The sequence below is a fragment of the Zea mays genome, chromosome 7 (assembly GCF_902167145.1).
Source record: "Zea mays cultivar B73 chromosome 7, Zm-B73-REFERENCE-NAM-5.0, whole genome shotgun sequence".
NCBI classification, from domain to species: Eukaryota; Viridiplantae; Streptophyta; class Magnoliopsida; order Poales; family Poaceae; genus Zea; species Zea mays.
The window spans coordinates 143,187,022-143,211,074 of NC_050102.1; the positions used below are offsets into that span (position 1 = coordinate 143,187,022).

At 45.5% G+C, this 24,053-nt stretch overlaps 3 protein-coding genes and 1 long non-coding RNA gene across 5 annotated transcripts; 1 reads left to right on the forward strand and 3 right to left on the reverse strand.

Moving 5' to 3' along the window:
- Window positions 1-3,794: 3,794 nt before the first annotated feature.
- LOC100273006 (uncharacterized) lies at window positions 3,795-6,416 on the reverse strand. The gene is made up of 2 exons (NM_001147456.1): window positions 6,237-6,416; window positions 3,795-4,671 (listed from the first exon to the last, which is right to left on the reverse strand). The coding sequence occupies exons 1-2, from the start codon at window positions 6,400-6,402 to the stop codon at window positions 4,085-4,087; spliced, it is 753 nt and encodes a 250-aa protein (NP_001140928.1). The 5' UTR covers window positions 6,403-6,416; the 3' UTR covers window positions 3,795-4,084.
- Window positions 6,417-8,581: 2,165 nt separating this feature from the next.
- LOC111589761 (uncharacterized) lies at window positions 8,582-9,248 on the forward strand. Its single transcript, XR_002748890.1, has 2 exons — window positions 8,582-8,896; window positions 9,002-9,248. It is a non-coding gene; the product is annotated as an uncharacterized lncRNA (long non-coding RNA).
- A 359-nt stretch (window positions 9,249-9,607) lies between these two features.
- Window positions 9,608-11,532, reverse strand: LOC100283122 (uncharacterized). Of its 2 annotated transcripts, NM_001369349.1 has the most exons (5): window positions 11,292-11,472; window positions 11,017-11,053; window positions 10,503-10,875; window positions 10,278-10,397; window positions 9,608-10,160 (listed from the first exon to the last, which is right to left on the reverse strand). In NM_001369349.1, the coding sequence occupies exons 1-5, from the start codon at window positions 11,347-11,349 to the stop codon at window positions 9,879-9,881; spliced, it is 870 nt and encodes a 289-aa protein (NP_001356278.1). In that variant the 5' UTR covers window positions 11,350-11,472; the 3' UTR covers window positions 9,608-9,878. The 2 variants fall into 2 exon arrangements, with proteins under 2 accessions (NP_001356278.1, XP_035816487.1); XM_035960594.1 differs by lacking the exon at window positions 11,017-11,053 and having other exon boundaries at window positions 9,638-10,160; window positions 11,292-11,532.
- A 1,991-nt stretch (window positions 11,533-13,523) lies between these two features.
- LOC100284840 (protein S-acyltransferase) lies at window positions 13,524-20,860 on the reverse strand. Its single transcript, NM_001157735.2, has 5 exons — window positions 20,422-20,860; window positions 17,783-17,965; window positions 16,012-16,311; window positions 15,371-15,604; window positions 13,524-15,281 (listed from the first exon to the last, which is right to left on the reverse strand). The coding sequence occupies exons 1-5, from the start codon at window positions 20,506-20,508 to the stop codon at window positions 14,754-14,756; spliced, it is 1,332 nt and encodes a 443-aa protein (NP_001151207.1). The 5' UTR covers window positions 20,509-20,860; the 3' UTR covers window positions 13,524-14,753.
- Between the last annotated feature and the right edge of the window lie 3,193 nt (window positions 20,861-24,053).

Below are 24,053 nucleotides of genomic sequence, written 5' to 3' on the forward strand. Positions count from 1 at the left end.
TAGTAGTGATAGAACCTTTACTTTCCTTCAGTCATACTATAAAGGGGGCATGAGATGACTAACCTATGTGAGTCCAGTTAGTTGTGGTGGTGCACACTTGGGAAAACTAGTGCTAGGTAAACCCAAAATATAGAGAACATAAAAAGGTTTGGAAGAAAAACAAATAAAAAATGGTTGAAAATACAAGTTGGATAGTTTGTAGTAGCACCAGACATGTTCGATGCTTCACTGGATAGGAAATGTGCCTTATGTAGTTTTTGACTTGCACCAACATGTTTGGTGTGCACCAGGTATGGTGCACCAGATAGGGCACCAAGAGAACTTGCAAAAGTGTCCAAAGACAGTTTAGCCTCATTGTTGCGTCTAGCGTGCCATCATATATGGCACCGGATAGGGCATCCAAAGTGCATGTAACATGTGGATAAGTGGTCGAGTATTCACATGACATGTTCAATACGTTACTATATAGGGTACGTAAACAAAATGTTAATTGTGTAGTTTGTACTCACCGGACGCGTTCGGCGTAACGCTGGTGTTGCCATCGGATGTGAAGTACAATAATGGCTAATTTAGAAAGCTAACCATTGGAGTGGCACTAGCTTGTCTAGTGGAGTGTGAGATTTAGAACCATACATGTCCCATACCCCTAAAAATGTTGAGTGGATTTCTAATGGCTAGTTTGGAACCTTAAGGCTATTTACACCCCTCCCAATTCAGCTTCGTGAGGTGTCTTGCCCCTTCCAATAGCTAAAACATTCCCTTGAGAGAAAGGAATACCCTTTGCATAGTGAGGATATTAGAAACATGGTAATCTTGTAGTTACCAACCTCGCTAGTGCATATAGAGAGGCTTGTGTGCATACACTACCCACATTAGGCTTATCATGGTCAAATGAGAGTCTAGTGCTTGTTACTCTTAATGACCGACGTCACCAAGATGGCTTAGTGGTGATTGGGAGTGCGGTGATCACTTGGTCAGTTTGTGGGTGACCTAGCTCAGGAATTGTACACATTTTTGAGCGACTCACCATGCTAAAGCGGTGATGAACCGGCTCATAGAGAGCACTTAGTCCTTGTGTGGACCAAGGGGAGCGACACCCTTGCGCTGGTGCTCTAACGAGGACCAAGGGGGAGCATACACCAAATATTGGACTTTAGTGTCACAATGGGTCACAATTTGAGTTAATTAGATATTCAAACTCCAAATATGTGCGATGTAAGGTGGATAATAAGAGCATACCAGATACATGTCAATGGTTCAAAAGATCACTTGTGTCTTGGTCATCTAAGAAGTAAAATTTGGTTGCCCTATCAACGACCAAAGCAGAGTACATTTTCGTTGGAAGTTCTTGAGCACAACTCTTATGGATGAAGGCGACTATACAAGATTATGGAATAAAATTCATACAAATGACATTGCTTTGTGACAATGAAAGTGCCATCATGATAGCCATCGACCTGGTTCAACACTCAAGAACAAAGTACATTGATATTCGACATGACTTCATAAGAGATCATCAAGTTAAAGGAGATATCATCATTAAGAGTGTGGGCACCAGAGACCAACTTGCCAATATTTTCACCAAGTCGCTTGATGATACAATGTTTTGCAAGCTACATAATGAATTGAAAATTCTTGACTTCTCCAAAATGAGTTGATTGTAAATCATATGGTTATCATGCTTGTCCTTCAATTACTCAGGGTGATATTGATTGTTCATTTGCATTCATACCTTACTAGTATGTGGTTAGTGCATATAGACACATTCTAGGGCACTCACTGCAAACAAAATGAATTTGAAGATTATATTCTATCAATAATGTTTATATGCATGATTGTTCTTAGTCGTAATATATAACTTGTCCATGAGTAAGTAACCCTAGCGTTTGATCTAAAATATGGGCTACTAAGTGTATAGCTCAACTTCATCAACTTAACCGTTGCAAAAATATGTGAAGTTTGAAGAAGAACAAACCGAGTTATATGCCTATAAACATAGTTTAAGTCAAGCCTCTATGAAGTAAGTTTAAGTTAATTTATCCCTGTGTCGAGAGGATTTCAACATCAATTGTTTCCTTGAAGACTTCACAAATCATCTCCACCCTAATAGTACCTCCTATGTTTTGTGTATTCCATCTTTTCTATTGTTTGTCGCATTTTTGGCAATTTTTGACAAAGGGGAGAAGTATGAGCACAAAGATAATTTTTGAGGGATAAGCACACCAAGGGAGAAAAGGTTGCAAAACTAAGGAGAAGAAAAAAATTTGAATGAAAAGGGGAGAGAAATAAAGAAAAGTTAAGCATAAAAATAGGGGGAGTAAGCTCATGAACTTGTTTGTTGCATTTGCATTACAAGGCAAGTAGTATATCAATTGGTATCTTTGTTGACTACGTAATGAATGACTGATGCTTGATAATATAAAATTTGTAAGTAGTTTTAATTAGTCAATGAATATATCAATTAGTATCTATACACCTTTGCTATATGTTGATCTTATAAATATTTCTACTATGTTTGAGTTATTACAAATGTTAAGGATGAAAGTTATCCAAGTGACGATCCAAGTGGTATTCACGCTTCAAAGGTAAATCCCATAAACCATAGCATGACATTGCAGTATTGCTTCCTCCACAAAATTCTAATTCATTATAGGTGCAAACTTAAAATTTGATCACTTAGCACATATGTAGGGGAGCTAATACTATTTAGGCGCAATTTATGAAAGTTGGTCAAAAAATTGCAAATGGTTAAAAACACTTGGGTAAGCAACACAAATTCAAATCAAGTTAGCAACTGATATTTGTATGAGGCGCTGACATAGAAACCAAGAAGGAAATGACTATCTTTGTGTGGTTGTCATTAATTATCAAAAGGGGAAGGTTGAGACCTCAATGCTAGATTTTGGTAATTGAGACAACTAGTGTACTAACTTCTATTTCAAGTGTTATAATTGAGATAGGTTCAAGTCCACATCCACAGGTTGAGCAAGGTTGGCGTCCATGAAGATGATGATGTTGGCCAACAAGTGCTCAACATATAAAATAGAAGAAGAAAAGTAAAATGCAAAAGATCAAGACAAAGTTATAGGCTAAGATATTTTATTTTATCGATCAATACACAATAGAGTGTGTGATAAGATTTATATAAGGTAAGACATTTTTCATAATTGTGAAGAGATAATTTTGATGTAGATGTGGGTTACTTTAGATTATTATTGAAGTTGACAAAATTTGTACTTATAATGCAAATTTTAGGGTCTATTTTAGGTTAGTTTCCATAATGTCAAAGGCAAGCAATTTATAGGAAGGTTTAGAGGGTTAGTTTTGGTTACTCTTCATGACATTAAAAGTGGAAAAAATGGAAGTAAATTAGATTTAATGGTTGTTGCTACAAACAAGGATACGTTTCGCCTTGTTGGAGGTAACTTAGAATTCTCAGTTTCTCTACCATGATTCATAAAATTAACAAGGAGGCTTTATAAGTGGCTTGCAGTTAGTAATGCTGAGTTGACATAGAATAGAATAGCTTGTTTGGTTTGAGGAACGAGGTAGTACATACTCTTCTCACTCATTTTTTTTTGTTTGGTTTGTTGAATGAAATGAGTTGATCCATTATCATTTCATTATACATAGACTATTAATTAGTAATAATACGAGGAATAAGTTTATTCTAGCAATTTTGTGGAATCATCTCATGATGCACCATTTCATCTAGAATGAATTGATTCTTCAAACCAAACACCCCATACGATGGACCGATTCATTAGGAATTTAATCTTACTGCACGGAAATATACACCATGGGCTTTCTTGGCTGAACCTTCAAATAGGAGATGTAACAAGTAACCATTGCCAGTTTGCCACTACTAAATATCAGACCACACGTGTTCATCAGTTCACGAGCACAATGAACTACATGGCAGCATCAGTACTAGCATCGGTTACATGCGCACGGAGGTCAACCTATCATGGGGCCGGGCCAAATATCACACGACCTCTGATCAGTTTCTCATCACTAACACACAATCTAATGCCAAGAAAGGCTAAAATAGCGTATCTTGACAAGCTTCTTGGCTCATGGGATTTCAAGGCCGAGAAACCGCTTCTCGGGGAGGCGGGAAACGGTAGAACGGCGGCGGTGGTGACGGCGCCGGCTCGTAGAGCGGGAATGGCAAGAACGGTGGCCGCAGGAACGGCACCAGCCAGGCCGGCACCGGGAACGGCCACGGGAACGACACCGTCCCGCCGGCGCCGCCGCCCGGGACCCTGAACGGCGGCCAGAAGAGCGGCAGGAAGGGCCAGAAGAAAAGCGAGGAGCCGAACGCGTCGTCGCCCCCTTGGGCGTGGCAGAGCGCGCCGTCCCGTTTGGCGGGGCGGAAGTTGAGCGCGTTGAGGTTGAGGAAGCAGGCGCTGGTGGCGCGGGAGCGGAGCTCGATGTGCTGCGTGGAGGCCCCGAGGCCCGGGACGTTGCAGGCGGCGGAGGAGCTCCGGACGAGCGTGGCGCGGCACGCCGACCGGAGCTCGTGGCCCTCGCGGCACTCGAAGCCGTCCACGGGGGGCACGTCCAGCTTGTACACGCCGTGCTGGTCGGTGGTGCGCTCCGCTTCCAGGGACAGCTCTTCGGACGACGTCGAGTTCACCTTGAAGCTGCACTTGATCAGCACCCTGGCCCCTGCATACGCATTGCAAAACCACCATGCCGCCGTTAGCCCGATCGTGTTTTGAGCTATCGCCAGATGTCAGGGACGGTAATAAAGGTGTCATTTTTGTACACGCCATGGCCACAGAATGTAAAATTAATTCATCACTGGTTGTACTGTTTTCCTTCCCAAAAAAAACAGCGGTTTTATTGGAGTATATCTTTAAAAATCTGAAAAAGGTACGTTGCTCTAGAAGTCTTGTTTTTTTTAAAAAAAAAGTGCACTCAGACACACAAACTGCCCATAAAGCTATTTAGAGTCTAACAGTAAATAATTTGATTACAAGACGGTCAGGACAATGCTTAGATCTTAGTTTAATGTAAAGATGAAAGCCATGGTAATCTAGTGCTGGACTTCTGGTAATCTGGTTATAGGCTTGCCATGCTTTGACGACAGTTCATCTGCACATGCTACTGAATGGCGACTGACATAACACCCGACTGTGAGGGCCCATTTCAGCTCGAAGCAGTATCACCCGTAAATTCCAGTGCATAATGAACTTGGGCAACACATACTGTTCAGAATAGATGAAGTAAATAAGCAATGAAGAATGACGGAGCTTGTCGCTGGGGGAAAAAATTTGTGAATTGCATCTCAAGTTCTACTTGTACTGTATCGCAATGGCAAATGAGCTCCGAAGTCATCTGGGAATTGACAATTTGTTTGTGAGACACGTATGCCTCAGAGGAATCTTCGGTTACAGAAACATCACGTACAGAGGTCTGTACGAGCCAAAAGCCCAGGAGCTAAACTACAATTGCGGGGATGGCCTTATAGGAGTGGATGCAGAAATGAGCCAAAGCAAACAACAAAGCCTTATGCCCATATTTGTCAAACCTAGTTTGTCCTGACTAGCCACATAGCAGATGGATGCAAAATGTTTATTACCTACCTCCTCAGTACATACACAAATTTTGAAAACATTCTTGTGGCAATGCTGAGAACTAAAGGGCACTGTAACACCTGAACATCTCAGGAAAAAAAGGACAGAAAACAGATACTGACGGTCCTCCAAAATGTGTCAATTTAAGAACTTGTAAATCTACTGCAGAGAACGACATAGAATGCCCAGACTGATGTAAAAAAAAGTTTCTCTAGCACATTTCAGGACTAAGGCTATGTTTGTTTCCTTCAGAATTATATAATTCAGATTATGAATTATATAAGCACATAATAACCTACTTATTGATTATCATATTCTAAGTATCTAGGCTCTATTTGTTTACCCTCTAAATTATATAATCTAGCTTAAATAAGTTAATAGACAAACAAACAACACAGATTATTATGTGGATTATATAAGTCAGGTACCTAGATTATGATAATCCATAAGAAACTCATTATATGCTTATATAATCTATAAGCTAGATTATATAGTCCCTAAGAAAACAGGGCCTAAGGAATGTTCTGCGGCAATGCAGCATCTTTTTTGTAAAAAAAGAAAAACTACCATTGTTGGGGAGAAAAAAAAAAGCAATGCAGGACGAGGCAAGGATCGTTAATGGCAACGCAGAAATTGTATAGCATCTGCACTGGCCTTTCAGGAAGAAGCTGTGCTTGGAGAAGGTATTGTTGGAGCAGGCGTCGCAGTAGACGGAGCCAACGACGGTGATGTTGTTGGGCAGGAACTTGGCCTCCGCGTCACTGAGCAACAGCAGCGCCATCGCCAGGAACGACACGGCAGCTGGAGCCATTGCGGCCATGGGCTCGGGGAGCTTGGAATAATCGCGGGGGGGGGAGGGGGGGGGGGGGGGGGGGGGGGGGACAGCCGCAGCCCGCAATGCAGGTCAGATTTGAGACAGAGGGAGAGAGGAGACGGGGCGATGAGGCGGAAGCAAACAAACGCATGTGAACCGGGCTTGGACGTGCGTGTGAGACTTGGAGAAGATGGACAAGCACTAGCCTCTCGTGTGTGGTTTCCTCTTACCCTCTTTTACCTTTACTAGGAGTATAGCTACACATTACCCTACGGAGGGCCCACCATGACAACTCGAGGAGCAGATCTCTCTCTCACTCTCTCTCTCTCTCTCTTTCTCTATCCAGTAGAATACAAGTCCCAATATAAGGTCCTACGTACCCTTGAAAGATAAAAGGGCAAGGCCCCTCCTCCTTCGAGGGGGAGGGGCACATGACAACATAAGCACACTACACTGGACTAGGGCTTTGGCCTAAATTAGTATAACCCTAGTGTCTCAGTTTGCTCGGATCTCCGTGATCCACCATTCGGAGTGAGTCCTCACCTGCATCTCTACCGAACACAAATCTTATTGTCCCCCAGTTGGACTCCAAAACCACAACACATATCTTGCAACTGTTGTCTGATTGCAATGTAATTAAGAGAAGTTCCTCTATTATCTTCAATGTTCTAAAAATGTAAACATAGAGCGCTATTGTTATAAAAGGTGCTAGGTAGGTTCTTTTGTACTTATTACATGTATTGCTCTTCTAAAAAAGAAAGGAATGTCATTTCATGGTATATCAAACAAAAATGAACCATTTTAGCTGGAACTAGATCCTTGGAGGTAACCATTCAAGAAATAATAGCATTTGTTGAAGTAGTTATCGACTTTACCTAAGGTCCAAATGAATCCATGGTCAGTTGACAACAAACTAATTTCGAGGGGGAAGAAAGGTGTGCTGGACTTATGGAAACATGAGCGGGAAGTAGCTTGATCAACATACTTGATGCATCTACTCAATCAACACAACTCACATCATTGTACCCCTCCATCTTCCCCGTCACCAGGGGCTGGTTTCCCATGGAGGCGGTGCCCCGCCTCCTCGGCCTCGCCTTACTTGGCGACGACTGTCCTACTGCTCCCTCCTTTTCCTGTCCCCAGAGGCCACGCCACCATCGTCCTCCACGAACTGCCCGTGGCCACGGAGTTCCACTGCGATCGTCAAGAGTTTCCAAGCGGGTGGCGAGCTCGAGCAGAGTGACGTGAAGGTAGACCACGATGAGGAGGAAGCAGAGGAGGGAAAGCTCTGAGCTGGCAACTGTGGCGACGAAAACGTGGTGGCCTCGTGGGCAGGAGGCATCGAGGGAGGGGGAAAGGAGGCTAAAAAAAGCATACTCAACCTGATTTGATAAAATCTTTGGATTCATGACGCCTTTGTCTTCTGCCCCGCCACACGTCGACACCGGTGAGAAGGAAACCCCGTGAGGTCTAGTTTGGATACTCTAATAATGACTGGTATTAGAGTGGATTGAGATGTATTAAGAGAGTATTTGATCTATTAGGGATTTACATCCTCTCCAATCCCTTCAAAACACTCTAATCCCAAAGTATCCAAACTAGGCCTGAAGCGCGTGGAGGCGCCCAAACACCATGGGGTTTTAATAGATAAGATTACTGGGTCCACTGGGCAGCGAAATGGAGGTGAGGAAATGGTGCATGCGGAATTGCGGATATGTAATTTTGGTCTGGTCCTGAAGTGGGTGCTTAAGTGGACTGCATGGGCCGAATTCTCTACTGGTTTGGATTTTCTGGATTCCTGATGGGCCTAATCCCTGGGTAGTTTGAGTGACCACTGGGCCCAGTCGACTGGTTTGGTCACTGAACCAACCAGAAGTAGAGATGGCAATGGGTACTTGAAACCCGCAAACTCGATAGGTTTTACCCGGTATAGAGGCGGGTGTGGAAATATTTTGTCACCCGCGGGTACGTCGGGTTCGGCTGCGTAGTATCTATACCCGTCTACCCGTGAGTAATTTCTACCCGCCAATTCATATACACGGGCAAGCAGGCTAAGTGGCTGACAAGTGGGCCGTCAAGCACTCAAGTCAAGCGGTGAAGCAGGCCTCAACTCAAGCGGTGCGTTGCCATCTCTACTTTTGCCGTCTTGCCGCTTGTGTGTGCTGCACCGCTGTGGTCTGCGGACCGGTCAAGCACTCGACAAGCAAACTGCAAACAGCAAGCCCCAGCTCGCTCTCCCAAAACCCCAAGCGCCAAGCCCCAACCCGCGCCGCCGCCGCCGCTGGCTCTCCGCTCGGACCTCGGACGCTCGGTCGGCGCTCGCTCTCCCAAAACCCCAAGCGCCAGTCCCCAACTCCCCATGCTGAGTCGCTGAGACGCTGAGCGGCTGAGGCATCCTGCTCCTGCCTCCAGCAGTCCAGCGGTCCACCCTCCTGCAGTCCTCCTCGGCTGCTCCTGCATCCATGGCGGTGACCAATGACACCACAAACGACGACGGCCGGTGATGCTTCTTCTTGAACCTCGTTCCTCTTCCTCGTCTTAACCTTGTAGCTCCGCATGACCGCATCTTCGTCTCGCCCTTTGCTGACGCCCCGCCGTCCCAAAGGGATGCCGCTGCCACTTCGACCGAGCACCGCCTGCCGGATCCGAAGGACAAGAGCAACAACGGCGATGGAGACCCAAAAGCACCTGCCGGGTATGGGTTACCCGTCGGGTAACAATATCCACTTGGGTACAGGCATGGGTAAACATTTCTACCCGAACCGGGTATGGGTATTGTGCCGGGTACATTTTTTTGTCGCAGGTGCGAGTATGAAAAGATAATATCCGGCGGGTACGTACCCGTTGCCATCTCTAACCAGAAGCCACCGACAACATATGCGCTGCGCCAGTGGGTCACAATTCACAAAGTAGTAGTAGCTTAAAGAGCGTGCACCCTTCTTTTATGAGGACATATCTGGTGCACATGGAGGATTGGTGCACATGGTGCACATATTAAATCACCATCACTCATTTTAAATCTAATGTCTCTAGTTGATCATTCAATTTACAAATAACACCTTCCACCATTACACACCACCACGTTGGAGGGTGTCCTTAGCAAAATATACCAAACAACTAGAGACGTTAGATCTAAAATTAGTGGTGATGATTTAATATGTGCATCATGTACACCAATCTTCCATGTGCATTAGATATGTTCTCTTCTTTTATTGCACAACCCACCAGATTAATTTATCCATCTCCAATACAAGCAAGCTTATATATAGCTATATATAATTAAGAACACACAAACGAACGATTATATATATAATAGTAAAGAAAAGAAGGCACACGCATATATATGTCTGTCTACTTGCAGTCAGTTAATAATTCGGATCTACCAAGCCATGCATAACAATAATCAAATAAGCACGCAACTGATCCAGCTAGCACTAGAGCAGGACATGCATGCATCGCGCGCGGTTCATCGCAGGCCATGGTCAGATGGCCTTGACGCCGCCCTTGCGCGGCGACCCCATCGCCTCCTCCAGCTTCTGCAGCTCGGCCAGCACCGGGGCCGCGCACGTGGGCAGTACGGCCACGGCCAGCTGGTGCTGGTGGGCGGCGAGGGGCAGCTCCATCTCCGCCTCCAGCTGCTGTGCCACGGCTGCGGCGGCCGTCGTCGTCGGCAGGACGACCACGGACGCCGGCTTGCGCTTCCGGTAGCAGCAGTAGAGCACCATCTGGATGCACCCGAAGAAGAAGCCGCCCACGTTCGGGAGCTGCATGCATGCAGAACAAAGAATCACTCACGTCCATCGACTTATTATTGCATGCTTCTCACAATCTCACGTTCGTAAATCGTAATCATGCGTCGCATGGCGATTTGGTGACCGTACCGTGACGTAGGGGTCCTTGGTGAAGAGGCCGTACAAGAACCAGGCGACGGCGCTGAGGGTGAGGAAGAAGGAGAGGGTGAAGGGCATGAACTCGGCACTCTTCGTCCTGATCACAACGAACTGATGTACGTACGTATGCACAGCATGGACCCGCATGCACGTCAATCAAATGCATGCAAATATATATGAGATATACGCATATATGCGTCGAGCGAGCGAGCTTACGATGACGCTCAGGGGGGCGACGAAGACGGCCATGGAGAAGGCGAGGCAGACGCTGCCGAGCACCCTGACGCGGTGCGGCTCCGCGACGAGCACGACGGTGACGACGGCGACGAGCGAGAAGGCGGCCACGTCGAGGAGGAGGAAGGAGGCGAGCGCCCTCAGCCTGGCGCCCCGCGGCGCGTAGACGAGGTAGAGGAGGATGTAGGCGGCCTCCACCACGCACCCGAAGGCGTTGATGGTCAGCAGCGGGCTGGAGTTGGTCTTCACCAGCGCGTACAGGATCCACAGCGTGCAGCTGAACAGAGCCACCACATACGGCACCGAGCTGAACCCCTCCGTCGACTTCTTCCGGTACACGCGGAGGAACGTCGGCCTGCATGCATGCACAAGTTCATTCATTCATTCGTTCATTCATATACGTGGTCTGCAGATCCCTATTTCATCAGCAGTGCTCACAGCAACTTTTAGCTAGGGCAGATGCATGCATGCTCGTGTGTATATACAGTGCACTTACACTGGTGCGAGGAACACCAGAAATGAGATGATGTTGCCTGCAGGAAATTAACAAAGGAAGATACATATCATATGGGAATTTCTGTCAGTAAACCTGTGGGAATATTTTCACTCGGTGTAAAAAAAACACTGATGAGTGATGATGATGACGACGACGAGCAATCGTTTGGCACGCATCATGCCATCGATCATGCTGCCATGCATGCAAGTCGTATCGTACGGTGAGAACGAAATCCAGCATTCCTGGTGCACAACACAGCACAGGCAGCAGCGTACCTAGAATGCCAAAAACAGAGGCCCATGGGTGCTCCATGGAGAAGAGACCTCCTGCCATTGCGACAGTAACACGCACAGGCAAGCCGAAACCCTATACACTGGTGTGTCTCTGTTCTTCTCTTTCCCTTGCAGGGGAAAGATCAGAGACCAACTTTGCTCCTACGCCACTACACTCTTGCCCCTGTATGCGATGAATCACATTGTGCAGGGAACCACTGTTTATATAGAAGAGCTCTGGGTCACATTAGTTACCGCGTGTATGTTACCCTACTTATTAGGTTGGTTCTAGTGCTGGTCGATATCAATTGCTGACGTGGTGAATGTGTCGGTCAATACCGACTAGCTCGACTTTAACATCGATTGATTCGGTTAGCCAATTGATTCGGTTAGCCAATTGATGGGCATGTCGACCAATCGGTCTGGTGCATACCAATCGTATTGAGGTCGAACCCGTCGATATCTCCGCGTACTGGAGATCGATCGGTACCGACCCGAACCGATCACCTGTTGTTATATGCCATCTCTTGATTGGTTCACATCTTTTGGACGTTTGAAGTTCAAGTTTTTTGGAAAAAAAAACTTAGATGCGTCTTGGGGTGTTTGGGTTCCATTCACACCCCCCACACTCTCCAATTTGTTTGTCTTTCTTTATATTGTAGCCTACTACTCTATATTCCAAAATGAATCTCAGGTGAAGTTTGAACTTTGAAACCTTTATCGATTTGCTTAATACGACCAATTTCTATAATGTCTCGACACCCCGTATGTCTCCTTTAATGGTCTTGCTCTCATACATCAACGTTAGACGGATGATTCTGTCGTCCATCCTTGTTCCCTGAACCTCTCTTTTCATACTCGTATCCTCCTCCTCTGTATCCCTACCAACTATCCATGAATCCTCCTCCGTATATCCCTGCCAACTACCTAAGGGAAGAAAAGCACACAACTCAAATATCATGATTCTAAATTAGACAACCACAGACAAGGTAGTCTTTGTGTTGTACATATAGTTTTAACTGAACAAAGTGCGCTCAGCTGTACCCACACTTAGTAGAGATCGAGCTAAATGAATCAATAGCGGATTATTCCTTCTAACTTGTATATATAAACATCTAGAGCTGCAGCCCTATCTCAATCTGCTATAGCAGTGACTATATAACAGAATATCTAAAACCTTTCTAACAGCTAATAATCTCTTCTTCTTTCTTAAGTGATAGCTTATAGGATTTGGCTATAGTAAAGTCTGCACAGAAGAAGACAATAACTAACGTACGTTTCCGGACGTAAAACCACTGACGCGCAGGGTCGTTTAGACCTGGCCCCGTACATCAATGATCAAAGAAGCTTCTACTAGCTAGTACTTAGCTAGATCTAGACCTCCAATGGCTGACGGACACGTATCCACACTCTCCGGCAATAGAGATGATGAATAGCTCAGCATGCATATATATGTCGTGTTGACGCGTACATGAGCCGAACGGCCGCGTCCGCAAACCCTCTCTTTCGCTTTCACTGGTGCCTGGTGGTGACTGGTGAGTATGTGCGGCCAGGGTTAGGCCCTTTATTTTCCCTTCCACTTGACGCACACGTGTGTGAATTGTTGTCCGTCGCACATGCACGTGTGCCGATGTGTATGCATGCATGCATGCATGGTTCGGTCGACGTTTCAGGGCATGTACAACCTAGATACAGCTGCACGGTACTCCAAGTATAAGACACAGCTAAAACACAACATAATACAGTGGTCATGTCTAAAACATGTGTCTTATCATATTCATTGTACCAATCAAAACATTCAATAAATTAAAGTGACCAATCAGATAGTCTCCTGTCTCGAATATAGAGCTAAGACACTGTGTCTTCGTCAAGATACGTGTCTTGAGATTTTTTACATTCACCCCCCTAGACACACTCTAAGACACAACTTAAGACACCCATTGTACATGCCCTCATACGCACTTCGCAGTGCGGAGCGATATTCGTATTTCTGTACTAAGGGCATATATATAAGAGAGATCTGTTTTCTATAGGGTTAAGTACAAAAAAAAATCAAGAGATAAGTTACTCGCGAAGAGTCCGTCTCTTCACGACTTTTTACAAATATTATCTCTTAACTGCACTAATATTCTAGTGGTTCAGACTTTAGAGTTGTAGTTGTATGATGCGGTTTCTTAGACGTCTCTTCTACTTAAAAAAAACCGAGCAAGGGGACACTAGGTTATACCTGCTCTAGTAAAGTTACCAAACTCTCGGCATCGTGGATTCATAGACCGGCCATTGATCGGACCCTAGTTGCAGGTTTACAGCTGCATCGCATCCGCTCGCAGGCGGAAGAATGCCTGCCTTCCTGGCTTCCTGCTGGACGCTGGTGCCCGCCCGGTTCACATTCACTCGCGCCTACACCCTACCACTACCAGCTGAGATCCGGGCGTCCATCAGCTGCTGCCTGCTGCCGCTAGTGAACAATAATGCAGCGGCTGCCGAACCGCGCGCGCCTCTCGCCTTTAGAAAGGAGAAAGTCGGCGAGGGCTAGAAGTGCCTGCCGCTGCCGGAGTGGAGAACGATCGTGTACGGGGAGGGAATCTTTGCCGGCCGGTCAGCACCAAGCATGCAGCATTTCCTCGAACGGGAGAGAAGGCAAAGGCAGCGGGGCAAGTTGTTGCAGGATCTGTCTGGACACAGCAGCAAAGCCCTCGCACGCGCCCTGGTTTGCTTGGTGCTGCGTTGCGTGCTTCTCCTCGTATCGTCTGACTCAGACTCGACCATCGATCTGTATCCTCTTTCGCTGCTCACTGCAACTTTCCATGCTAGGGACGTTTTGGTATTATTGCTTGCGCGTTCTATCTGGGGAGTCTAGGACGTGCTCACACATTAAAGTATCCACCATGTATATGTGTAGCATCTGTCTACTAGTGGTAGCGTAGGAAGGGATCGTACCTTAAGTGCGGTGCTGTCGTGGCCTACTTGTGTCCGGAGAGCAACAGAGATTCCATCGTCCCTGAACATCCGCACTGACCATTCATTCACACAGGGGATATGATTGGGCCGGCTCGACTTCCCGCTACATGCTCATAAAAGTGAATAGAAAGCCCGCGCGACTCCGTTCCAACACAGTGCAAATCTGAAGGGCGTGAAGAAACTAGAATCGCGAAAGCCAAACATGACAAATCTTCTCTGCAGGCAATTCCGATTTGCAAAGATACATATATACAGTGGATAATCCAAACAACAGGGGGAGTTAAGGGGCTCTTCTGTTATTTTTGCTTAAAACACCAAACGGGAAGCAAACCATCAGAACTGATGCGCTCTCAGGACAACTGAGTAAGAAAGCACTGCAGACGTATATCCTAGGTGGAGTGGAGTGAAAGCACATGTGCACAGAGAGCGCCCAAAGGTCGCTTCTTCGTTGGTGGTATCAGGCAGGTTTCACAAGAAGATGCGTCAAAGACGTGGCGTAGCTTGCTAGTGAGCTCCACTGGTTGTGCCATGGGCACTGCTAATGGAGCCCCAGTGAGAATCTCCGGTCCCCATCTGCACAGCAATGCTGTCCACGGACTCCGAGGTCCCGCTTCTGTGACCCCAACTTGATCGCCTCGAATGCATACCAGCCCTCCCTTCCACAAGCTCAGGAAGGGCATCTCTGCTCAGATCCGGGGACGCATGGGCTATCCTGCCTTCTTTCTCGTCCAGTAGACCCCCTAGACCAACCTCCAAGTCCCTGATATCAGCTGCTGACCGAGGTTCATCCCATGATACTGGCTTCCTACTCAATTCGAAGTCCCCAACAGGTTTATCCATGTTTAGACTCATGAAACCCCTTGCTGGCGCACGCGATTGCTGTAAACCTTGCTCTACTGGGACCCTGGCTCGGAAGTTGTTCTTGGAAGGAGGGACTGCGGTGCAGAATATCTCCATGAAGTTGTTCAAGATCCCTATGTTGTACGGGTTGGCCCGCCGATCATAGCGATATCTGAAGTTCTCATAGGTTGTCTGCGTAGTATAGGAAAAGTGATTACAAATTCCTAGCAATATGCTTACAGGTAAAACCAATTATATTAAAAAGTTGACAGGGTGCCAACCTGGTTGGTGCTCATGAGATAGAAATGGAAAACAGACAGACCACCCACAAACCACACACAGATGAAGCAGTATATGATCAGAACAATTGATGCTGGAGTCTTCAACATTGCTTTCCAGATCGACGACTGTTCTGCGTCTCTAATCTTGATAATGTACACCCAGCAGAAACCAAATACATAAAGGCACAGTAATGTTGTAGAGAATACAAACATATAGAAGAACCGATAATTGCGCTGCAGCAGATAAACGTGCAGTTAGCAACAAATAACAAAAGCTGCTGTTAATTACAAAAAAACACTGAGCAATCTGCGGACAACAATACTGAATGCAATATCAAAATGCTGAGATATATCTTCAGATAAAAATACTGGATGAATATTGAACTGCTGATCAAACTTCTGATAGCAATACTGGATGCAATATCAAAAATGCTGAGATATATAGTATTGAAATGCTGAGCAACCTTCTAATAACAATACTGGATGCAATATCAAAATGCTGAGATATATCTTCAGATAACAACACTGGATGGATATTGAACTGATGAGTGCTCTTCTGTTAACACTACTGGATACAAGTTTAATCTGTAATGCATATTGCAACAACACTGTGAAACTATTCAAGGTATTCCCAAACTTACCAATCCTATGCATTGGCCAACCCAAGGGCAGTGGTGGTCAAAGCGCTCCACACAGTTATTACAGATAGAGCAGTGTGAGCATCGAGGTGGTCTGTACAGCATGCAGGTGTCACAGTACTTGACCTTCACAATGACCCCATTTACAATAACATCCTTTGTCCGTGGCAACCGCAATTGTTGTGGTGTCTGACCATTTCCAGCATCATTGTTCATTTCAATAGCGTCAGTTTCAGGAGGATGGGTGTTACGAGGCACTATACCAGGATCTCTACCAGAGGTAAGAAGCAGCAATGTTAAATCCTGGAAAACAAAAGAAATAAGGTTTAGTCGAAGGAGTACAGAAAAGCACAGTATCTCACATTGTTGATGGATTAATTTACTCACTGAAGCTTATTCACAAAGCAATACCTTCAATGCAATCCTAATTCCTAAGACATCAGACATCTTATTGCTTTGTGGTTTTCAATGCTCAACTAAGTATTATACCCTTTATCTTTTGTACACGACATGTAAATCCTATCAGCCAACTACACTAGTCTCAACCCAATGTGTTTCCGATGCTTTCAGTAAAGTTTCTATAGATTCTGACTTGTTTGTTTGTTGCTAAACTAGGCGAGTTGCTAAACTAGGCAAGTTGCTCCACATTGCTGATATTTAAAAATCAATTATAGTAAAAGTGGAAATGGGTCCGAAGAACCACCATTCCTGTAGGACAGACTGAGCACAGAGCTCCACACACCACTCCACTAGATTGGGAGGCGAAACAAACATCATTCGAATGGTGGCTATAGTTACAGCTTCATCTTTGTGACTTTGTCCACAATCTTTAAATTGGTTGTAAAGAAACTAGTTATACAACAGAAATGGTTGTCTGTTTTAATGGTGTGTCACCTAGTATTAGCGTCATCTTTAAGGATATTCAAGATGAGGCCAAGCTATTGTGCATGGCAGGAGTCAAAGGGCTCATGTTAATTAAGGTCACTATTTGTGGTTATATTTGTTTATGAACCATCTTGGACTCCTTTGTTCTTAATATAAGCAACTAGTTATAGTAGATGAAAGGGTGATTCTTCTTAAAATTTACAGATGCCATAATCAAGACCCATCTCCAGGCAAATGGTACAGCTGCATCTGTTTATCACGAACAATCATGGTTCTTAAAGCGTAAGGCGAGGCAAGGCGTTGGACTGCCGTCTGTACGCCTAGGCGAGTAAGGCGACTAGGATTTTTGGGCGCCTGGACGCCTAGGCGACGCCTTAAAAACACTGCGAACAACCTAACAGCAATATTTGGGATCTAAAAGCTCACCATCACAAGGGGTTCAACTGCTACAACTCAAAAAAATGGAATCCAAACATTAAAAATGAGGATTAAATAAAATCTGTGGTAAGACAATAGATTTACAGTCTAAGATCATGTTAATAGAACCACTAATTTATAGCTGTCACCAATTATAGATCAAGTGTCTAGACATTACATTTCTGAGCCCATATTAAAATTGTGTGTGCTATTTCTGATAGATTTATCTATAATTTAGTGATTCAGGAATGAACTTTACAAAATTTCATCAACGAGCTAACATAAAAAGATTGGACCATCCCATGTAACAATTTGCTTGCTGCACACTGCCATAGTTTGTATTTATCCAGAACATCCAATTCTCAAGCAAGAGAACGTGGTTTAACTGCCATATGATCATATGAAAGAACCAAATGCAGAAAAGCTTCAACAAAATTACTTGAATAAGTTCAGAAAGCACAACAACACTTACGTATACAGTGAAGACAATCACTATGACCATAACTGAAACTCCCCAATGATCAGGAAAGTCATTGATAAGATGTCTGGCCACAAATATACAGAAGACCACCATTGGCGCAAGAATGAGGAATATGGTGAGAAACAATGATCTCACATCAGGTCCAAATATGAACCGGCCTTGCAAGAAAAACTCCTGAAAAGAATATCAGCAAACTTAAATGGCATTGCAATAGTGAAACAATGGGCAGATCCAGTGTCGGAGGCTCCCACATGAGTGGAGTCTAAGAAAGGGATAAACCAAGGAAGGTCTTCCCTCCGCAAATGCAGAGAGATTGCTTCGAAATCATGATCTAGTGATTCAGTGAGACAGCTCTCGCCACATAAGTGGGGCCAGGCAATTGTGAAACTGATTACTGATGTACAAAAAAAAGCATCATGTAAACATGAAGGGCATTGAGTTTGAGAACATTTCATCCATCAGATACCAAACACAACAATCCACTCAACACTTCAGCCATAAGATCTGCCATTGGAAAATGAACACATAATACAAGAAAGATTCTAGAAGCATATTGTATAAAGCAAAGAATTATACTCAACTAAAGAAGTATCAGAACTTCTCACAGTGTAAATTAGGATTCTGTTCACAGGGACAAAGTGCTGGGCAGGCAGGCAGGCCCTATATACAGGGCGGACCTAGCCCAATATCTGAGTAGGGGCCCAATACCTGAGTGGGAGCCTAAATAAAGGCCTACTAACTAATGAAACATTGTAACTATATTACATGAGATAAAAGATCCACTAAAACCAAAAAAATTGAGTGGGGGACTGTGCCCCCACTGGGGTGAACGTAGGTCTGCCCCTGCCTAAATAATGCTTTCTGGAACTGGAAGTTAGCCGGTTAACTTCTCTAATTAAATCTAAACTTGAAGCCGGTTTCTATATCTGTATTCACTATTCAAAAGCCAAGGGGTACTGACCACTGCCAGGGAAGAAGTTATGCCTAACAACCAGAAAGAAATTCAAATTATAGATGCTTCACAAATCACAAGAATTGCATGAGTAAACACATGGCCAGTGAACAGCTGACAATAAATGTTAAGTCTCTAACAATGAAACACAATACTGCCTGCCTGGGAACGTGTAGTGTGCACAACTCGTGGATCATCTCAAAAGAAGCACCAATAGCTCGTAAACAGAATCCACTTGCTATAACTTGAGAAAGAGGACTGGTACGTATCATTGATTGAGGATGTCAGCTTGCACCCATTTGGCCAATCTAGAGTAGCAGAATGGGTGGGGAAACAGGAAGGGATGGGATAAAGAAGGTTCTGGCAAATAAAAAAAGTTCCCCTGTCACAAACTTATTCAACAGATGGTGAGCTCAAGTACATAAGTCAGCTTAGGGCTTGACCTGCTGAAGTTATGCTCAAGGGCCAGTAAGCAAAAGCTGATTGCATCTAGTAAGTTAAGTTTCAAACAATGAACAGATCGGATTCCACACAGGTGAATAAAAACTATCCCTCAATGAACACCTGGAAATTCCACACAGATGAATAAAAAGTATCCCAGTTGCCCATAAACAATATCCCAGTTCCCCCTAAGTGGACAAAAGGGGGGTTTTGAAAGAAAAGTATCCCTACTCTCCCTAAACAGAGAAAAGGGTATTTCTATAAATTAGACCAACACCACAGTACCCCAATGATTTTCCTAAGAATGGTAGGCATGCACATCACCAATTTAAGTATTTTGCTATTCTGCTTAGTGCCTCGAAGCGATATTTTCCCACCAAACACCAAAACCTGATTGACATGCCACAAAGAAATAATGCCATCTATACCTGAAAAGGAAGCCTTTGTTCCACATAGTATCTATATATGTTCTATAATTCATTCCAGAACTGTTCAGCAGATACAAAAATTAAAGAAATCCTTCATCACAGGAGCTTAGTATGTCCTGCTTCCTGCAGACTGATCAGTACACTACAAGTATGAAAGGCAACCGTTGTACTGGATGTTGTCAGTGTAATGTTCAAGTTAAATAAAGCATGTGCTCTCCTAGTTTTGATCCACGTTTCATGATTCATTACAGAACGGTGCAATAGCTGCAAGAAGTCCAAAAACTGACAACTAGTGAATTTTGCCATTAAGGAATCTACTATGCCCACACAACTTGGTCAACAGAAGAAAATCATGTTGTAACACATATTCCCATTATGATACCCAATAGGCCAATATAAAGGAAGTAAAAGCCATTTCTTGTCTTCTATGATGCTCGAGATGACAAAAGCATGCCAAGCTTGAAGCTAAGCTACAAGGAAAAGGAGACAAATGGATAGGTCTTGGTGTCTATCAAAGCAAACAGGACGCATCAGCATACTCAGCAATCCACAATTATATCCACTAAAGACTAAGTGACTAAATCCCTACATTTCAAGCACAGGATCACACCGACCGCAGGCAGATGAACCTAACGCACAACTGCGGCATCTAATTTTCCCACCGCTCGTGTAGAATCGCATCACGGAACACGGATCCTACCGTCTTCTCACAAAACCCTTGGTAATCACCGTACGCCCAGATCCAGATGCACTGTTCACGAGCACAAAAAAAAACAGGGATCAGAGAAAAAGAGAGAAGGAGAGCTCACGTTGCTTCCTCGCCAAACTTGGTAAACCCTAGGCTGCTCTCCGGCAGTGCCAGCTCCCCCGCCGCCTCGGGACGGCGGTCCGTACATCTCTAGCTCCCTCCTGCCGCAGCCCCTCCACTGAATCCGAACCCCCAAACCCTTAGCCAGCACAGCTTGCACAGACTCCTCCGGCGATCGCGCAAACAGCAAACGAACCACCTGGCGCCTCGGAGCCGCACCTTCGGCGCCCACGACCACCGTCGAGTCGTACCGGGGTAGAACGAAAAGGGCCGGGCGCGCGGACGATGCGAAGGCGCGGCGGAATGGCGAGGCAGGTCGGCGGATGTGGGCGGAAACGGGGGAGAAGTCCTCGAGCACCTGCGCGTGCACGCACGTGCTGGGGGAGTGGGGGTAGACGGCGGCGTGCGTAGCAGCGGGCGCTGTGCGGCTGTGATACTGCGTCAGCAAGCAGCGGCTGTCTCGAGCAATATACTCTATACTAGTCAGTGCCCGTGCGTTGCAACGGAATCATATAATATCATAATAACTTATGAATAAATATGTATTATACTGTGGTGAGATGGAGGATGGCGTTCTCAAGCTGTTCGGGATGATGTCGAAGCGAAACTCAGACCACGATCGAGCACCGAGCTCGCGATGCGAGGTCACCCGTCTGCGAGGCACGCGAGGTGGAGGGGGCAGTCTCGGGGAGGGGGCAATCTCCGGGATATGGTAGTGGAGTGGCGACGCGCGGTCGAGAAGGTGTACGTGGGAGCCAGTGGAGGGATGACGCAACAGGCGGTAGAGAAACGTCAGGGTAATTTTTCCATCCAATCCAATAGAGTCATGGAATTCCTGAGTCGTTGTGGCTGTACCTGTACTGCAGGAATACGAAAACTCGCTATTCACTCAGTTTATTTTCCATAATAAGATTATGTAGGAGAGATGGTCGAGCGGTTCAAGGCGTAGCATTGGAACTGCTATGTAGACTTTTGTTTACCGAGGGTTTGAATCCCTCTCTTTCCGTTTCTCTTAATTCATCAATGTTAGCGATCACAGTGTATCAAATTAAATAACAATTTATTCCAACAATAATACCTTTAATTAATAGAAATTCTCTATTGCAAATTACTGTGGTATGTAAAATACACATCGAGGAAATAACAAAAAAGAAAAAAAAGTATCCTAGGGTTAATCTATTTCTGCTAGGTGAACGGGAAAATACGAATTAAGAGCCTTAGGTCGATTTGTACCCTGACGTTTCTGTACCGCCCGTTAGGCCTGAGCATTCGGTTCTTCGGTTCGGTTCGGTTCCTCGGTTCTTGTAGAAATTCGGTTCTTCAAAAACTAGAACCGAAATAGCAAGATAAAGAAATCAGAACCGACTAGTTCGGTTCTCGGTTCTTCGGTTCGGTTCCTCGGTTCTAACCGAACTGTAACAGCCACTCTAAAATTATGAATAACGACAACTTTTGTGAGAAATTTCAGCAACATCTCCCCACAAACAACGACAAGTGCACAATGACTATAATTTCATAGATAATACATGGATGATTAGAGGTTCAACATAAGTCGATAACACAACATCCGAAGTTACAAACACATGTAACAAATTGAATCTAATACTTTTGGGTTTTTCGGTTCTTTCGGTTCTTTGGAGTGCAGAACCGAAAATATCTCATTTATTTCGGTTCTCAAAAAACCAGAACCGAATTTCATAACGGTTCCTTCGGTTCGGTTAGTTCGGTTCCGGTTCTCGGTTATTTCGGTTCGGTTCCTCGATTCCGGTTCTTTTTGCCCAGGCCTACCGCCCGTTGCGTCATCCCTCCACTGGCTCCCACGTACACCTTCTCGACCGCGCGCCGCCACTCCACTACCATATCTCGGAGATTGTCCCCTCCTCGAGATTGCCCCCCTCCACCTCGCGTGCCTCGTAGACGAGCGACCTTGCATCGCGGGCTCGGTGCTCGACCGTGGCCCGAGTTTCGCTTCGACATCATCCCGAACAGCTTGAGAACGTCATCCTCCATCTCATCACAGTATAATACACATTTATTCATAAGTTATCGTGGTATTATATGATTCCGTTGCAACGCACGGGCACTGACCTAGTATAGGCTGAAGCCCACATGAGGGGCGGTCGAACCTCTCGACCTTGATCGTTCAGTGATTTAAGAGCTTGTTCGGTTAATCCCGTTACCCATAGATTAGATGGGATTGAAAAAAATTAAGACATTTAAACCCACCCAATCCCACTCAATCCACATGGATTGAGAGCTAACCGAACAAGCCCTAAGTTTAAGTGGGGAACGTAGTAGATTTAGACGTTTAGCCAATTCAGTAATACAACAGCCTCATATGTAGAGTTAAAACACAGGTTTTGAAATGTGAGCACTACAAATCGAAACAAAACTGGAAACATGAGCGAGAATGACAACTCAATCCAAGGATCTTTTCATTGCCAAGTGTGTACAAATTCCTCAAGCAGACCAAAAAGCTGCTTATCCAGAGCAACATCATCAAACAAGCAGACCAAAAACCTAGGATCTGAGCCTGCTCTACATGCGCCATGGCCAACCAGCAACATCTAACATCTGAAGTCTAAACCAAGAAACTGAACCGGTTAGTAATCAAACAGCCTGAAAAGGAATTGAAGGATGAAGGTGTGGGGGATAGATATCCCCTAGGTCCACTAAAGGAGTAAAAGACCTCATGAAAGGCCCAAGGGCCCAATAACTCGTAAGGTCATTCTTTCGTGGGCCTGGGGAGGAACAACCAGCAAAGCAGAACGACATAAGGCCGGATTGGTGCAAACCCGGACGACCCATAGCGTCGAGCGAATGACCGTAACAGAGATCCGACTTTCCCGCGCTGGAGCCTCCACGCAACGAAGCCATGCGAGGATAAGTCGGCGAGGGTTACGTAGAGATAATCTCAAGGGGATCACTATCTTTTAGCTACTTGTTGTTATCTTATCCACGTGTACTGCCCCACGGTCGAGTATATAAGGCCTAGGGGGCACCCCTTCAGAACGATCGACCCAACCACTCAGCCACCCACATCAACTCCCTGTATTCTCAATCCAGAGAGTACTCTTGTAACCACATTCACCAAGCATACTCACCAGGACGTAGGGTGTTACGCATTTCTAAGCGGCCCGAACCTGTAAACCTTGTCCACTGTCCCTCGTGCGATCGGCACGAACCATTTTGCTACAGTCGTCGACACCGTCCTACTCCTAAAAACACCTTGAGGGGCAACCCCGGGTGTGCGGTCGGACCCAAAACACCGACAGCTGGCGCGCCAGGTAGGGGGTTTGTCGACGATCCAAGCTAGCTCAATGGCCGTCACCTTCTACAGCAAGATCACCATGCGTCCCGGATCCGTGTTCCGCTTCGGGACGATCTCGTCTGTAACGGATGAAGAGGGAATTCTACACCGTATCGCGGATCCGCCGGAAAAAAAGTCTCCTCCAACAAACCCCGAAAATGCCGGAAAAGCGCAACCTCCTGCTCTTCGGAAAAAGATCGCCTCCGGAAGGTCAGGAGCCGAGGGCCCGCTGAACCAGAGGACTCCACTGTCTACCTCTCCGACAACAGAATGGACACGGATTGCGAGGAAGAAGAAGACTGGGGAGAAGCAAGCCGTTCTTC

Excerpts from the sequence above, each read along its gene's own strand:
- LOC100273006 (NM_001147456.1), bottom strand. The coding sequence starts at position 6,402 with ATGGCCGCAATGGCTCCAGCTGCCGTGTCGTTCCTGGCGATGGCGCTG. Across the intron at positions 4,672-6,236 it reads GCACAGCTTCTTCCTGAAAG|GGGCCAGGGTGCTGATCAAG; the intron begins GCCAGTGCAGAT and ends ATGCGTATGCAG.
- LOC100284840 (NM_001157735.2), bottom strand. The coding sequence starts at position 20,508 with ATGTACGGACCGCCGTCCCGAGGCGGCGGGGGAGCTGGCACTGCCGGA. Across the intron at positions 17,966-20,421 it reads AAGTTTGGCGAGGAAGCAAC|GAGTTTTTCTTGCAAGGCCG; the intron begins GTGAGCTCTCCT and ends TATTCTTTTCAG. Across the intron at positions 16,312-17,782 it reads TGATTGTCTTCACTGTATAC|GATTTAACATTGCTGCTTCT; the intron begins GTAAGTGTTGTT and ends TTTGTTTTCCAG.
- LOC100283122 (NM_001369349.1), bottom strand. The coding sequence starts at position 11,349 with ATGGCAGGAGGTCTCTTCTCCATGGAGCACCCATGGGCCTCTGTTTTT. Across the intron at positions 11,054-11,291 it reads CTCTGTTTTTGGCATTCTAG|GCAACATCATCTCATTTCTG; the intron begins GTACGCTGCTGC and ends AATTTCCTGCAG. Across the intron at positions 10,398-10,502 it reads TCGCCCCCCTGAGCGTCATC|TTCGTTGTGATCAGGACGAA; the intron begins GTAAGCTCGCTC and ends TACGTACATCAG.